Consider the following 14,447-nt stretch of genomic DNA (forward strand, 5'->3'; position numbering starts at 1 on the left):
GCACTGTTTCTTTGGTGTGATCATGTGTATGTATCTGCTCTCCTTCCCCACTGGGTGAGAATGCCCTCTCACTCCTTGAAACACATCCTAAAGGAAGATGATAAAAAGAAGTTTATTGAGGAGGAGAGCACCATCTCCTCCCCCTCTACCTGAAGAGAAGCCTCGAGGGGGCTGGCACCAGGCTTCTTGCCATGCTGGGCTCCGTGGGAACAAATGCCCCTTCTGCCTGCAGCAGAAATCATCACACCACCTTGTTGATGATGACACCCAGTTCTTCAATCTCACACTGGACTTCATCGCCCTTCTGCAACAGAGTGGGCCATGAGGCTGTCAGGCCTGAGGTGTGGCACACACACACATCTGCACATATGTGCAGGTTGGCTCAGGTCTGAGCCAACCCTGCCAGGCCTCTGCCTTTCCTCACTCAGCCAACCTACCTTGAGAAAGACAGGAGGCTTCCTGAACACACCCACACCTGGGGGCGTCCCGGTCAGGATGACATCCCCTGGGTAAAGAGTAACGAACCTATGGGCAGAAGGGCCAGGTGAGATCGGGGCTGAGGTGCCACTGCATGGCATGGGGGGCTCAGTAAAGCCCCCAGGTGGCTTTTTGGGCCAGGCTCCATCCCACTTACTTGGAGACCCAGGCTATCAGCTCTTCTGTCTTAAATACCATCTGGTTGGTATTGCTACTCTGCACCACTTCCCCATTCACTCGGCAGCAGATCTTTAAGTTGTGTGGATCTGAAATGCAAAAACAACACATTTGGGATTCTCCCTTCCGCCCCTCAAACCCCTCCTGATATCAGGAAACGAGAGCACAGGGTGGCGTTGTCACTTGCCCGGTGAGAGGCTTGTCTGCTGGGCTCCCTGAGCGCTCTCCGGGCACTCCCCACTCTGGAGCTCTGTGTGGACTCGGGCCTGCCGGGCCTCCCTGTGCCCACCACCCAGCAGAGTCCTGCCAGTGGTCACTGGGTGGGTTAATGAGGGGCAGTTCCAGAAGCAAGGGGGAGAGAACAGTGGCTGGGTTTTGCCTTAAAAAACAGCTTCTGTCTGCAGCAGAGGCTGACTGGGTGTTACAAAGCAACAGGGTAATAGCACAAGCAGTAGTGAAGGCTCCTGCCCCTGACAGCTTACCTGTAATAGTGTCCTGGGTAACCAGCACTTTTATCCTAACTTTTTGGTGTTTCACACATTCACAAGCACACCCCCAGGAACCCAGTTTAGCTTCACTGATGACTGACTGCACAGGACGCCGTAAGCCTGAATTACACGGACAAGCCCCCACCTGGGTGGCTGTGCTGTCCTCGTCACCCTATCTTTTCTCCAGGCTCTCACTGTGCCCAGGCTGCTTGTAGCTGCTGCCACCTGGCTACACAGTGGCTGGGTGAGGCCCTGGGGGTTAGCTCCCATCTCCTTTACTGAAGAAAAGGCAGGGGGCTCGGGAACAGCTGTTCTCTGTGATGCTCCAAGGCCAGCTGTGCTTCCTTCCAACTTAAGGACTCTGCCAGATGGTGGCAGCCAGAGGAAGCCTGACTCAGCCATCAGGAGAGAGCCCTGTCCCCTGAAATTCATGTCACGAGTGCAGGGTCACCGCCTCTGCTGCTATAGGCCTCTGTACCGTGAGGGGCCAGGGAGGGCGCCAGTGGAGAACTTGGCCCAGGTGGAGAGATCTGCTCTAATCCAGCAGTCAACGAAAGGGCAGCTGGGGACGGGGCCCGCGTCGGGCCATACCCCTCACTCCCCCTTTTGGAAAGTGGCCTCACTGATGTATCTATGCAAAAGCAAGAAGAGGAGTCACCAAGTGGGCCATCAGAGACCTACCTGCCACACTGTCCTTGGTCACCAAGGCAGGGCCCAGAGGGCAGAAGGTGTCAAAGGTTTTTCCCAGCAGCCACTGCTTTTCATTGCGTCTCATTTGCCAGTCACGGGCACTAACGTCGTGTGCCACAGTGAAGCCAGCCACATGGGCCATGGCATCTGTAGCCTATGGGGGGCACAGGATTTGGCCAGATTGGAGGTTAGTTCATGGTGACACCAAGCCCTGTCACAAAGGGTCTCAAAGCCTTGATCCCATGTTAGTGGCTGGAGATAGCCAAAGGTGGTGGTGGGTGAGGGGCAAGGCAGCGTCTGGAGCGGGTAGATGCCAACCACTTCCCAGTGCCAGGATAGCTGGCCCTCTCTACCTCACCTTGATGTACTTGCCTCTCTTTCCAATGACCACCGCCAGCTCCACCTCCCAGTCCACCTCCTGTAGGGCAGGAAAGGGGTAGTAAGCTGCCTGGCTCTGGGCTCCATTATTCTGCTGAGGGGCTCCTGCCATGGGGCCAGGCCTCATAACAGTGTGGTGGCTGCCGGCCCATATGTGTAAGACCACAACCCTAGGGGAGGGGCCCGCAGGGGAGGTGTCACGTGTGGACCCATAAGCTTCGAGCTGTGGAGGCCACACCACTGGAGGCGGGCAAAGGGACTCAGTGACTGTGGAAGAGCAGTGTTTTTCTGGGGAGGGAGTTTTATCAAAATCACTCTTGACACTTCCAAAAAAGGATAAAAACCGAGTAACAATAGCTAACCCTACTTGTTTGCCAGGCACTATTCTAAGTGCCTTAATGCACTAACTCACTTAAATAATAACAAGCTCAACATGCCAAAATAAACGTGGGCCAAAGTCTTGAATAAGCAGTTTACAAAAATGCATACACATGGCCACAAAAAGGAAAACATGCTCAGCCCTTCCATAATCAGCAAAGTGCAAACGTAAAGTAGATACAAGTTAGCCATGCAAAAAGAAAAACAAAAAACAAAACAAACAAACAAACAAAAAACAAGTTAGCCATGCCAACTGACTTTTCTAATAGTAACAACTGTGAACACAAAAAAGAACTGGGTTCCTTGGGGAAATGGCCAAGTACATGTCGGTGAGGAGAGTGCGAGACAGACGAGCCTGGAACTGCTTGGCCATAGGAAGGAAGTGCTTAGGAAGTGATGCGGGTGGGGCCATCTTAGAGACTCCCACTGACCAAACTGATCCTTTGAGTGTCAGAAAGAGTGTAAATGATGGACTATGGACTATGACATATTGGATAAAATTCAAAATCAGGAATTTACAGTGATAAAGCGACAGAGGTAAAGCAAAAAACCAAGCAGTGTTTCTTCACAGAATACTAGCTAATAAAAGTAGAAGGCATGACAGAAAAAAAAAAAAAAAATTCACCTTTTTCTAACCCTTACTGCAGTAACGGATTCAGGGAAGAATGACCAGATGACCCCTGGAAGAGAACTTGTGGGGCAAATAAGATACTCATGTGGTTTCAGTGACTGCTCTACAGACTGTTTGCTAGTTACCACAGTGAGATGTACCTTTACAATGGAGAGGTCACGTGAGCTTCAAGGAAACTAAGTGATCAAACTTTAGGACCACCTGACACTGGATGTGATACAAGTACACACCTGCTGCTACAGACAATGTCGGTGTCCTCCCCATTCCCCAGCTCATGTACTGAAACCTAAGCCTCAATGCGATGGTATGAGGTGATGGTATGAGAGGTGATTAGGTCCTGAGGGCAGAGCCCCCATGAAGAGGCTGCTACTGCTAAGTCGCTTCAGTCGTGTCCGACTCTGTGCGACCCCATAGACGGCAGCCCACCAGGCTCCACTGTCCCTGGGATTCTCCAGGCAAGAATACTGGAGTGGGTTGCCATTTCCTTCTCCAGTGCATGAAAGGGAAAAGTGAAAGTGAAGTCGCTCAGTCGTATCCGACTCTTAGCGACCCCATGGACTGTAGCCTACCAGGCTCCTCCGTCCATGGGATTTTCCAGGCAAGAGTACTGGAGTGGGATGACATTGCCTTCTCCATGAAGAGGCTAGTGCCCTTATAAAGAGATGTTAGAGAGCTCACTTCTATAACCCAAGGACACAGTGAAGAGACAGTCAACTGTGGACCAGAAAGTGGGTCCTCACCAGGCACATAATCTGTTGGTACCTTGATCTTGGACTTCCCAGCCTCCAGAATTTCAAGAACTCAATGTCTTGTTTTATAAGTCATCCATTCTACAGTATTTTGTTACAGCAGCCTGAACAGATTAACCTGTGTAGAACTCAACGAAAATGTTTAACCTGAATCTAATCATGACGAACCGACCAGACAAATCCAGAGTGTGAGACACGCTATGAGATAATGTGCCTGATTTCTTCAAAAAGTCTGTCATGAAAGATAACGCGTAGGGAGAAAAACTGCTTGAGATCAGGGGTCAGCAAGCTATGGCCCACAGGCCAAATCCTTGCTTGTTTGCTGCCTCTGTTCCTGTAAATAAAGTCTGCCTGGGACACAGTCACGTTCCTTCATGGATCAGCCATGCTGCTTTCACACAACAGTGGCAAAGCTGAGCTGTTACTGCAGATGCTACTCGGTGCTCAAAGCCTAACACTCACTATTAACCGGCCCTTTGAGAGAAAGTCTGTGAATCCCTGTTCTAGATAAAAGGCACTAAGAGATACAACCAAATACAATGTGTGACTCTGACTGATCCTGGACCAACACCAAAAACCAAAACAGAACCCAAATTAAAAGTCACCTTTGGAGCAACTGGTAATATTCCCAACTGGACTATATAGTAGATATGGTTAATATTAACTTTCTTAGTTGTGATAATGGTATTATGGTCAGGTAGGACATTGTCTTTATTTCAGGAGATGTATGCTGAAGTTTCTATGAGTGAACTTTTTTTTTTTGGCTGACAAAGCAACAGACTTTACTGGGAAGGGGCACCTGGGTGGAGAGCAGGAGGGTAAGGAAACCCAGGAGGAGGACTGTTCTGCTACATGACTTGCAGTTATGAGTGAACTGTCTTAATGTCTATAATTTACTTTGTAAAGTTCTTTCTGCTAACCCCCCCTTAAACAAGTGTGTGTGTGCCTGTGGGACATGAGGGAAGGAAAGGAAGTAGAGAAGCGGGAAAACAGGGCGGGGGAAGGAGGGAGAGAAAAGCAAATATAGCAAAATGTACATTGTGGATCCAGGTAAAAGACTCTGGGTAGTCACTATATTTTTTTCCCCCAACTTTTCTATAATTTTCAAAGTATTTCTAAACTAAAAATTTAAAAGTACTAGTAAGGGTACATACACTGCTGGTGGGTATGTAAACTGCTTTTGCAGCCGAAGGTCACTCTGGCTAATTTTTGAAACCCTGCCTATACTGTGACAAAGACAATCATATTCTAAGAGTTAATTTAAAGGAAATAATCACACATTCATGGATGTGCAAAGTCTCTTCTATAAGGATATTCACTGCAACATTATAAAAGTTAAAAACTGGAAACAACCTATTTAGCAATATGAGGACTGCTGAATAAATAACATCCACTGATACAATAGAAAACTAACTAGTAACCTAAAAAAACATCAGGGGAGAATATTTAATGGCATGAAAAATGTTCTTGATGGAGAACTTAAGTAAATGGTAGGCATATGCACAGTAGAAACAGAAACAGGAATAGAAAAACCCTGGGAATTATATGTGGAATCTAAAAAGAAGTGATACAAATGAACTTACTTACAAAACAGAGACTCACTGGCTAGAATGAATTTACGGTTGCTAGGTCGGGGGGAAGGGATAGTTAGGGAGTTTGGGATGAACGTGTACACACTGCTGTATTTAAAATGTATAACCAACAAGGTCAGACCTTTTGTACAGCACATGGAACTCTGCTCAATGTCATGTGGCAGCCTGGATGGGAGGGGAGTTTGCAGGAGAATGGATACATGTACATGTATGGCTGAGTCCCTCTGCTGGTCACCTGAAACTATCACAACACGGTTAATTGGGTGTTCCCCCAAAACAAAAGTTCAAAAGGAAAAAAAAATTCTGGGAAGATATATAGTAAAACATAAATGTTGCAAGCCCTGCATAGTGGGGACATGTGTAACTTCATTTCTTTATGTATTTAGGTAATTTTGAAATTTGAAAATTATGAAATTTATGTAATTTCTTTACATATTTTTTTTCTATAAAGCAAGTATATTACTTTTATAATCAAACAGGAAAACAATTAATGTCTTTTTGTCCCCAGGAGCCGTCTTATCACTGTATAATGCCCTGGAGTTCCTGTTTAATGCACTGCTGAGCACCAGGTGGTTCCCTAGGTTGCACGCTGAGCACCTGTGTCATGGGCCCCAGTGACTCGGGGAGGGGGAATGGAGGACAGGCACCCACCTGGCTCTCGGGCGGAAGGATGATCTCATCGTAGGGCCCCACGATGGCGCTGGCAAACTTGCTGAAGATGATGGGCTCCTTGGGCACAGGCACGTTCTGTTCTCTGCAGTGGTCCGCATAGTTCATGCCTACGCATACCACCTTGTCTGGCCGAGTGACTGGGGCCAGGAAGGTCACCTCTGACCGTGGGAGGACTGGCAACTGGGTGGCCAGTGCTCTGCAAAGAGCAGAACAGGAGAGAGGGGCATGCTGGGGAGATCCTGCAGCTGCTACCAACTTTGCTTTTTAAAACGTACTTTCTAGATCAACCATCAGAGTCAGCATTGAAAATCAAGCCCAGCTATTGCCCCTTGATATGAGAGCACTGTTTATGTTCATCCAGTGTTGATTTCCTTTCCCCCATTAGGTAATATGGGCTTTCGCAGGTGGCTCAGTGGTGAAGAATCCACCTGCCAATGCAGGAGACAAGGGTTCAATCCCTGGATTGGGAAGATCCCCTGGAGACGGAAATGGCAACCCAACTCCAGTATTCTTGCCTGGAGAATCCCATGGACAGAGGGGCCTGGCGGGCTACAGTCTATGGGGTAGCAAAGAGTCTGATACTCCTTAGCGACTAAACAACAACATAATATGGAATTACATAATACAGAAATACATAATAATTTCCATGTAAGTGAATTCAAAGCCTGCAAATGGGGATGATGGAAAGCTCTGTCTTCCACCCCTTCTCCTAGTCATGCCACTCCCTCCCCATAGACAAGTACTGTGTCCTGTATAGATCTTCAGTCACTCTGTGTATACTCTTCTCCCATCTTTTTTATGCCAATGACAGCATGTTATATACGCCTTTAAAAAATATGTATTTTAGAGATCTTACCATATAAAGTCTATTAGCTTCCTCTTTGTTGTATGGTTGTATATTACTGCACAGTAGATAGACCCAATTCTCTAGTAAGGGACATGGAAGGAGTTTCTAATCTTGCAAGAATATGAAAGTAGGGGAAAAATACTGTTACCAACACTGTGTGCTGTCAAACATCTGTATTTATATCAGCTTAACAGGTGAAAATGACATCTCAGAGTGGTTTTTAATTTACTGTGTGTCAACATCTTTAGACCAGATCCCAAAGGGCTCCTGGCTTCAGGGAGGCACCTACCTAACTAATCCAACTCAAACCCAAGAACCGTCTTTAAGAACATCTTTGCAGTCCTCTCCCCTTTTAGGACCCCAGGTTCCAGCCCCTCAGGCAAGCAGGCCTTAATCCCCTTGGGAAGGCAGTGTGACAGAGTAGAATTCTGGCTCCCTCACCAAGTGTGCGGCCTTGGGAGGGTCAGGCATCCTCCCGGGGGGCCCCCTGTAACTGAGGCTATTGTCACACGAGACTCCTAAGGCTCTTTGCTAAGAGAAAGGAGGCCTGCGTTACCCCGATCCCTTGCAAAAGAACTACCCTGGTTCTGTTTCCCAGGGCGGGGAAGTGGTGGTGAGGAGCGAGGGGAGAACGGTCAGCTAAGGCAGGGTCGTGCTGCCTGTTCACTTACCTTCTCACCATGGACAGAGTGGCCTCTCCCTGCTCCAGGAACTCTACCATCGTCCTAGGCAGTGTGGGCTCAAAGGTGTTGAGGTCGATGACACCCCCGCCATTCCCTGACTCCAGGCCCAGATGGGGTCCCGTTAGGTGGGGTGCCTGGAACTGCACCAATCTCATGTCTCTGGAGGGCTGAAAGGGCCACCTCTGCGCCTGCAGCACAGTCGTGAACAACCTCCTTCCACCAGACACCAGCATCAGATCCTATGGGGAGAAAGTGGGTCCCAGAGGACAGAGGGCCTGAAACCACCACTGGGGTTCCCAAAGTTCCTCGAGCTGCAGCCCAAGTCTTTTCGCCCCATCAGCCTTTTCTGGCACATGGCATGGGAAGTGGTCCAGATTTTAAGTTATTTCACCATGTATATAAGGTCATGTTTTGCTCAATTCTTTGCCTGTAATGAAACACTGAGACAGTGAAGGACCAGGAAGCCTGGCATGCTGCAGTTCATGGGGTCTCAAAGAGTCAGACATGACTTAGCAGTTGAACAACAACAATGAAACACTTCTAGGGAAGCAACTAAGCTAGGCCCCAAGGATTCCAGTCTTCCTTCAACCAGTGCTTCCTGACAGCTTAGGCTGTACCTGGCACCACTGAGGCACTGGGCAAACAACGCAGGTCAGACACGCTCAGCCCTGCCGTCCTGCCTACAGGGAAGACTGATGTTAACAACTGATGTGGTTAAGTAGGATTCAGCAATTGAGACCACTGCTGGGAAGATTGAGGGCCCTGCTTTTGTTGAGTTTATTGAGGAAGTGTGGGCTAAGCTAAAATGAATAGGAGTAGGAATTCATTAAAGGGGGGCCCACCACGTGCAAGAGACCACAGGTGAAACAGGCTCCACTCAAAGATAAGCTGACAGAAGTAATTTTTTTTAATGCCAATTTGATCCTGTTACCCTCCTATTTGGGCTTCCCGATGGTGCTATGGTAAAGAACCCACCTGCCAATGCAGGAGACGCAAGAGACACAGGTTTGATTCCTGGGTCAGGAAAATCCCCTAAAGTAGGAAATAGCAACCTGCTTCAGTATTCTTGCCTGGGAAATCCCATGGCCAGAGAAGCCTAGCAGGCTACAGTCCATGGGGTTGCAAAGAGTTGGATATGACTGAGCAAATAAGCATGCACGCATGGGCTAGAGTACAGGCTGCCTGGGGAGAAGCTGCAGACAGAGTTCAGGAGCAAAGACTGACAGGGGCTCTCTCCTCTCTGGGTTCCTGGGCCATGACTGTCTGTTTCACTACTGGGTGCATGGTTCCTAGTACTGTACCTGCCACATAGCAGACTCTCAGCTAGTCTCAGCTGAATGAAGGAATGTCGGAGCAGGGGCTTGACTTTTCACTACTTGGGAAAGTGATCATCCATCTCAGGAGGAGATGCTATCCCTCCTCAAATCACTGAGAAAGTATCAACAAGGCTCAGGTCCCATCTTGAGTTCTAGGCTCCACGCAAAGACGAAACCCATTCTCTTCTTTTTTTTGTTTCTAAGTCTGGCTTCTGTTCCAAAAGTCCCTCCTCTTCATGATTCCTTGCTTTTAAAAGTAGCCCTTTATGCTCGGGCTTCCCAGGTGGCGCCCGAGTAAAGAACCTGTCTGCCAGTGCAGGGAATATAAGAGACATGGGTTCAATCCCTGGGTCAGGCAAATCCCCTGGAGGAGGGCATGGCATGGTGGCGCCTCGATAAAGAACCCGTCTGCAAATGCAGGGGACGAGAGAGACATGGGTTCAATCCCTGGGTCAGCAAGATCTCCTGGAGGAAGGCATGGCAACCCACTCCAGTATTCTTGCCTGGAGAATCCCATAGACAGAGGAGCCAGGTGGGCTACAGCCCATGGGGTCACAAAGAGTCAGATACAACTGAAGCGACCTAGTATGCATTATGCTCAGGCACTTGGAGGTAATCCCAGACTCCTGGTTCTCTGATGATTCAATCTGCCTTGATAAGTTAAAGACTGATTAGGTCCAGGTCACTGTTCTGATTGCTCACTGTGCTGGCTGATGAGTTTAACCAGAAAACCAGGAGTTTAAAACCTCCTACAAGCACAAACCATGCCACGGGCAAGGGCTGTTCAAGCTACAGTGTACACATTCAGGTACTTCACACACTAAGATTAAACAGATTCCACTGAATGCCAGGTCTTACCTTAAGTGCTTTACCTGCAATGTCTGATTTAATTCTCCTGACAACTGTGGAAGGTAGGGTCTGTTGGTCCCATTTCACAGTTAAAAAATCTACAGTAAAGTGCTGGGACTTGAATCCAAGTCCAGGTGACACTGGAGTTCTTGATTTGGGTTAACGTGTCCTCGTGTCCTTGGGGTGTTAAGCGTGCGGCACTTTTGCCCAGGGGTATTGATGAGAAGTAGGAACCTCCAACAGGAGATCTGGAGGCTCAGGGACGCCCTGCAAGCCGTCAGCCATGCTCCGGTAAATTTGATCTGCTGGTTACTGCCTCGGGGAGAGGGCTGGTCACCTGCTCTCCCAGATAACCACAGGCTGATCTTCCCACGTGACAGACCCTTGCAGGATCTCATTTTGTCCTATAGCAATCCCTCCAGACACACCGCCTCATTTTACAGAAGGGGCGTTGAGGCTTAAGGTGAAGTCACCAGCCAAGGCTCCTGAAAGTGGCCCCGCTGCTTCTGCAGGAATCAGCGAGCCACAGTGCCTGAGCTCAATCCAGCTCCGGAAAACGGTCCTTAAGCAAAAAGGCTGGGACCTGGGGCGGCGCGTCATAAGCCTGCGAGACGAAAGTTTGCGCCCGGATTCGCGTGCCACTATCCACTCGTCTGGGCCCCCGTGTGGGCCCCCCAGTTTCCCTGTATGCCTAGCTCCCCTGCACTCAGTGGGCGCTCAGAAGGGCCCGCCCACCCCATCAGAGTGGTCGGAGAGGCGAGACAGCAGCGTTCAGTCCTGCCCATCCCGGGAGGGAGGCCGAGGCCCGGCGCGCCCCGCCACCTGGCGCAGATCTAACCTACCTGGCGCCCTGCGCTGTCGGGATAGGACTCGCGGGCCCGAGACCACGATCACCCGGCGCCTGAGCGGAGGTGCTGAGCTGGGGAGACAGCTACCAGCCTAGCGTTCTAACAAGGGGGTGAGCCGAGGGGCTCCCCTAAATAAGACTTCAGCGGAGGCGGGCGCACTCTCGTGACGTCACGGGGAAATGGCCAATAGCAGGGCGTGTAGTTCGGTGCCGGAAGTCACGTTGCGGAGGGGGCGGGCCCAGTGCTGAAGGGTAGGTGGTCTCTTAACTTGATCCTGCAGGCCTGCTGGCGCAGACTCTATACGCCAGACGCTACATTCCCGGAGGCACTCGCTCTCGGGACGCCCTGCGTTTGCACGAACCTGAAAGTGGGTGCTTCCTGAAATTTTGCGCCCTGGGCCCGCCTGAGGCCCTGCATCTGGACCAGGCCCTGCCCTGATCTTTGAGCAAAACGTGGTGGAGACCAAATTATGGCGCGCTGGTTGACAAAGACAAGCCTTCCGATTTTGCCGGATCAGTGAAGAGAGGAGGAACATTTGTACCCATTTTACGTCTGGGCAACCTGAGGCCGGAAGTGTTTTACTCAAGATGTCATATTGACCCCAAGTGCAGCCTTTTACACCTTTTTACAGCCCTGTCTTCATATGGGCTGCACACAGGGTAGTGGGAGGCATAACCTCCATTATTAGAAAATAGGTATTCTAGTGGAGAGGTGGTTTAATTAAACAATCTTACTTTCCAGGCCTCTGGCATATGAAGACATAGGAGGGGGTCTGGGCAAGAGTCCCAACACTTAATCAAGGAGCAGACAGACCATCAAGGGCTTTATTTGCCCTAGTTAGGAGTTTGAACCTTATGGGGAAACAGTGGCTGACTTTATTTTTCTGGGCTCCAAAATCACTGCAGATGGTGACTTCAGCCATGAAATTAAAAGACGCTTACTCCTTGGAAGGAAAGTTATGACCAACCTAGATAGCATATTAAAAAGCAGAGACATTGCTTTGCCAACAAAGGTCCGTCTAGTCAAGGCTATGATTTTTCCAGTGGTCATGTATGGATGCGAGAGTTGGACTATAAAGAAAGCTGAGCGCCAAAGAATTGATGCTTTTGAACTGTGGTGTTGGAGAAGACTCTTGAGAGTCCCTTGGACTGCAAGGAGATCAAACCAGTCCATCCTAAAGGAGATCAGTCCTGGGTGTTCATTGGAAGGACTGATGTTGAAGCTGAAACTCCAATACTTTGGCCACCTGATGCGAAGAGCTGACTCATTGGAAAAGACCCTGATGCTGGGAAAGATTGAGGGCAAGAGGAGAAGGGGACGACAGAGGATGAGATGGCTGGATGGCATCATCGACTCGATGGACATGGGTTTGGGTGGACTCAGGGAGTTGGTGATGGACAGGGAGGCCTGGCGTGCTGTGGTTCATGGGGTCACAAAGAGTCGGACACGACTGAGCGACTGAACTAAACTGAACTGAACTAATCTCACAGAAGGCCACTGGAAGGTCCTCAGAGGGAGTGGGTTGCATTTGAGAAGTCTTGTTCAGGCCACTCCTCCAAGGAAAGGTGTCTGGGTAAGAGTGACACAGCTGAGAGCAGTGGTGGCTTAGTGTGTGGCAGAGATGGTGAAAGTCCTGAGATGTTTAGAAGGCAGAACTGACAGCCCTCAATGATGACAGGAGGTGGGATTAAGGGGGAAAAGAGGTGTAAGGCTGACTCCTAGGTCTCTGGCCTGGTAGATGGCAGTGCCATTCACCGAGAGGGGTTCCAGGGAAGCAACATGTCTGGGGAGAGGATGGTGAGCTCAGTTTTTGGTGGGTTGTATTTAATGTGTCTGTAGGTTATTAAAGGGGGCTCTGCATGGGTCTGGAGCTTCAGCTCTTGTCTGGCTTGAAGATGCAGGTCAGCATGCATGCATGCTAAGTCACTTCAGTTGTGTCCGACTCTGTGCGACCCCATGGACAGCAGCCCATATAAATGGAACATGGAGGGTGAGTGTCATGGGTCGGTGGTGGGGGGATGTGCTAAAGAGAGCCTAGCATAACCCGCAGTCAGGAGACCCATCATGTAAGGATGAGCCAGAGATATGGAAGGGAAACAGTGAAACATGGGAACTCATAACTTCAAAAGTTAAGTAGAGAAAGGGAAGATTGAAGAAAAAGACTCAAACCAAACTTCTACTAATGTAAACTGCAATGTCTGAGATGAAAAGTACCCTACAAGGATTAATGGCAGAGTCAATGTTGCAGAAAAGAAGACTGATGAATTTGAAAACAGCACTAGCTTTTGGGCTGGTGCCTCCATCTTCTGGTAATTTGCCAAAATGATCAACGCAAAGGAGAAGAGGAGAGACTAATGTTCTCTAGGCCTTTTAGAAAACATGGAGTTGTTCCTTTGGCCACATGCATGTGAATCTACAAGAAAGGAAAGGGCACTGTTGAAAAAGGGAAGCCCCCCAACTGTGCCCACAGCAGAGAGTCTAAGGTGTATCCCCCCGCATGCTGCCAGCATTGTTGGAAACAAACAAAGGCAAGATTCTCACCAAGAAAATTAAAGTACATATTGAGGATGTTAAGCACTCTTAAGAGCTTAGATAGCTTCCTGAAAAATGTGTGACAAAAAAATAGAGGCATAAAGTCAGTGGGACTTCCCTGGCAGTTCACTGTTTAAAACTCTGCTCTTCTACTGCAGAGGGTTTGATTCTTGGTTGGGTAATGAAAATCCTGCATGCTTCCCGATCCAACCAAAAAATATTAAAATTATTTTTAAAAATATGCCAGCAGATCTTATGTCTAGTGAGGGGTTTTTTTTGTTTGTTTTTAAAAAAGACTATTTCTCTGGGAGAAATCCAAACAGCTTAATATATGTGTAATTGGACCCTAAAGTAGAGGAGAGGGAAGGGGGAACAGAAAAAAATATTTGAAGACATAATGACCAAGAGTTTTCTAAACGTGATGAAAACTATAAACCCACTATACAAGAATCTCAGCAACCCTCAAACACAAGACACATGAGGAAAATGACATCATGGCGTAGCATAAGCAAGTTAGTCCATATTAGTGATAAACAGAAAAATTTAAAAGCAGCCAGAGGACTTCTATGTCCAGAAAAATGGAGAAGCATTTGTCTTTATTCCTCCTTCTAAGTACAACTAAAAACCTACACAAAGCAATCATAAGACTCTGAAAAAAGATGAGAAGGCAGACCAGCATGGGGTCTGCATAGCCGTGAGGTGACACAGCAGTGAATTCTCTGGGTTCTTTTTTCTCATATATCTGGACTTGGTGCTGAAAAAGCTGGCAACTGGAAATGCCAATGGGTGCAGACACAAAAAGCCCCAAGAAAATCCTGCTCTCTTTAGTCGAACGACCCAGAAAGGGACAGCCTCACAAAACAGAAAATTTAGACAATAACTGTTGTGGCCCCCATGCCCACTAGCAAAGGCGGAGTAGGAAGCCTAGATTTTCACCCTTGACAGGCTGTAATGAAGTGCCTCAACCATTCGCCCATGTCAGAGTGGCGAGCAGGGTGGGTCAGAGAAGGACGGGTGGGGAGCCTGAACTGTCCTCCCTGCTGGGTAGTAACAAGGTCACCCTCCACAGTGGAGGCCATGTGAGGAGCTGGAGTTCACACTGTGTCCAGTAACAAAGATCCTTGGGTGTCATGGAGGCTG

The 14,447-nt window shown here is 48.7% G+C and overlaps 1 protein-coding gene across 1 annotated transcript; it reads right to left on the bottom strand.

The window, feature by feature from the left end:
- Positions 1-93: 93 nt before the first annotated feature.
- LOC145503952 (oxaloacetate tautomerase FAHD2B, mitochondrial) lies at positions 94-10,946 on the bottom strand. Its single transcript, XM_081484771.1, has 8 exons — positions 10,770-10,946; positions 7,751-8,001; positions 6,212-6,428; positions 2,191-2,250; positions 1,824-1,986; positions 635-743; positions 438-525; positions 94-304 (listed from the first exon to the last, which is right to left on the bottom strand). The coding sequence occupies exons 2-8, from the start codon at positions 7,993-7,995 to the stop codon at positions 242-244; spliced, it is 945 nt and encodes a 314-aa protein (XP_081340897.1). The 5' UTR covers positions 7,996-8,001; positions 10,770-10,946; the 3' UTR covers positions 94-241.
- Between the last annotated feature and the right edge of the window lie 3,501 nt (positions 10,947-14,447).

The sequence above is a fragment of the Giraffa tippelskirchi genome, chromosome 4, assembly GCF_054371585.1.
Source record: "Giraffa tippelskirchi isolate mGirTip1 chromosome 4, T2T-mGirTip1v1.2.pri, whole genome shotgun sequence".
NCBI classification, from domain to species: Eukaryota; Metazoa; Chordata; class Mammalia; order Artiodactyla; family Giraffidae; genus Giraffa; species Giraffa tippelskirchi.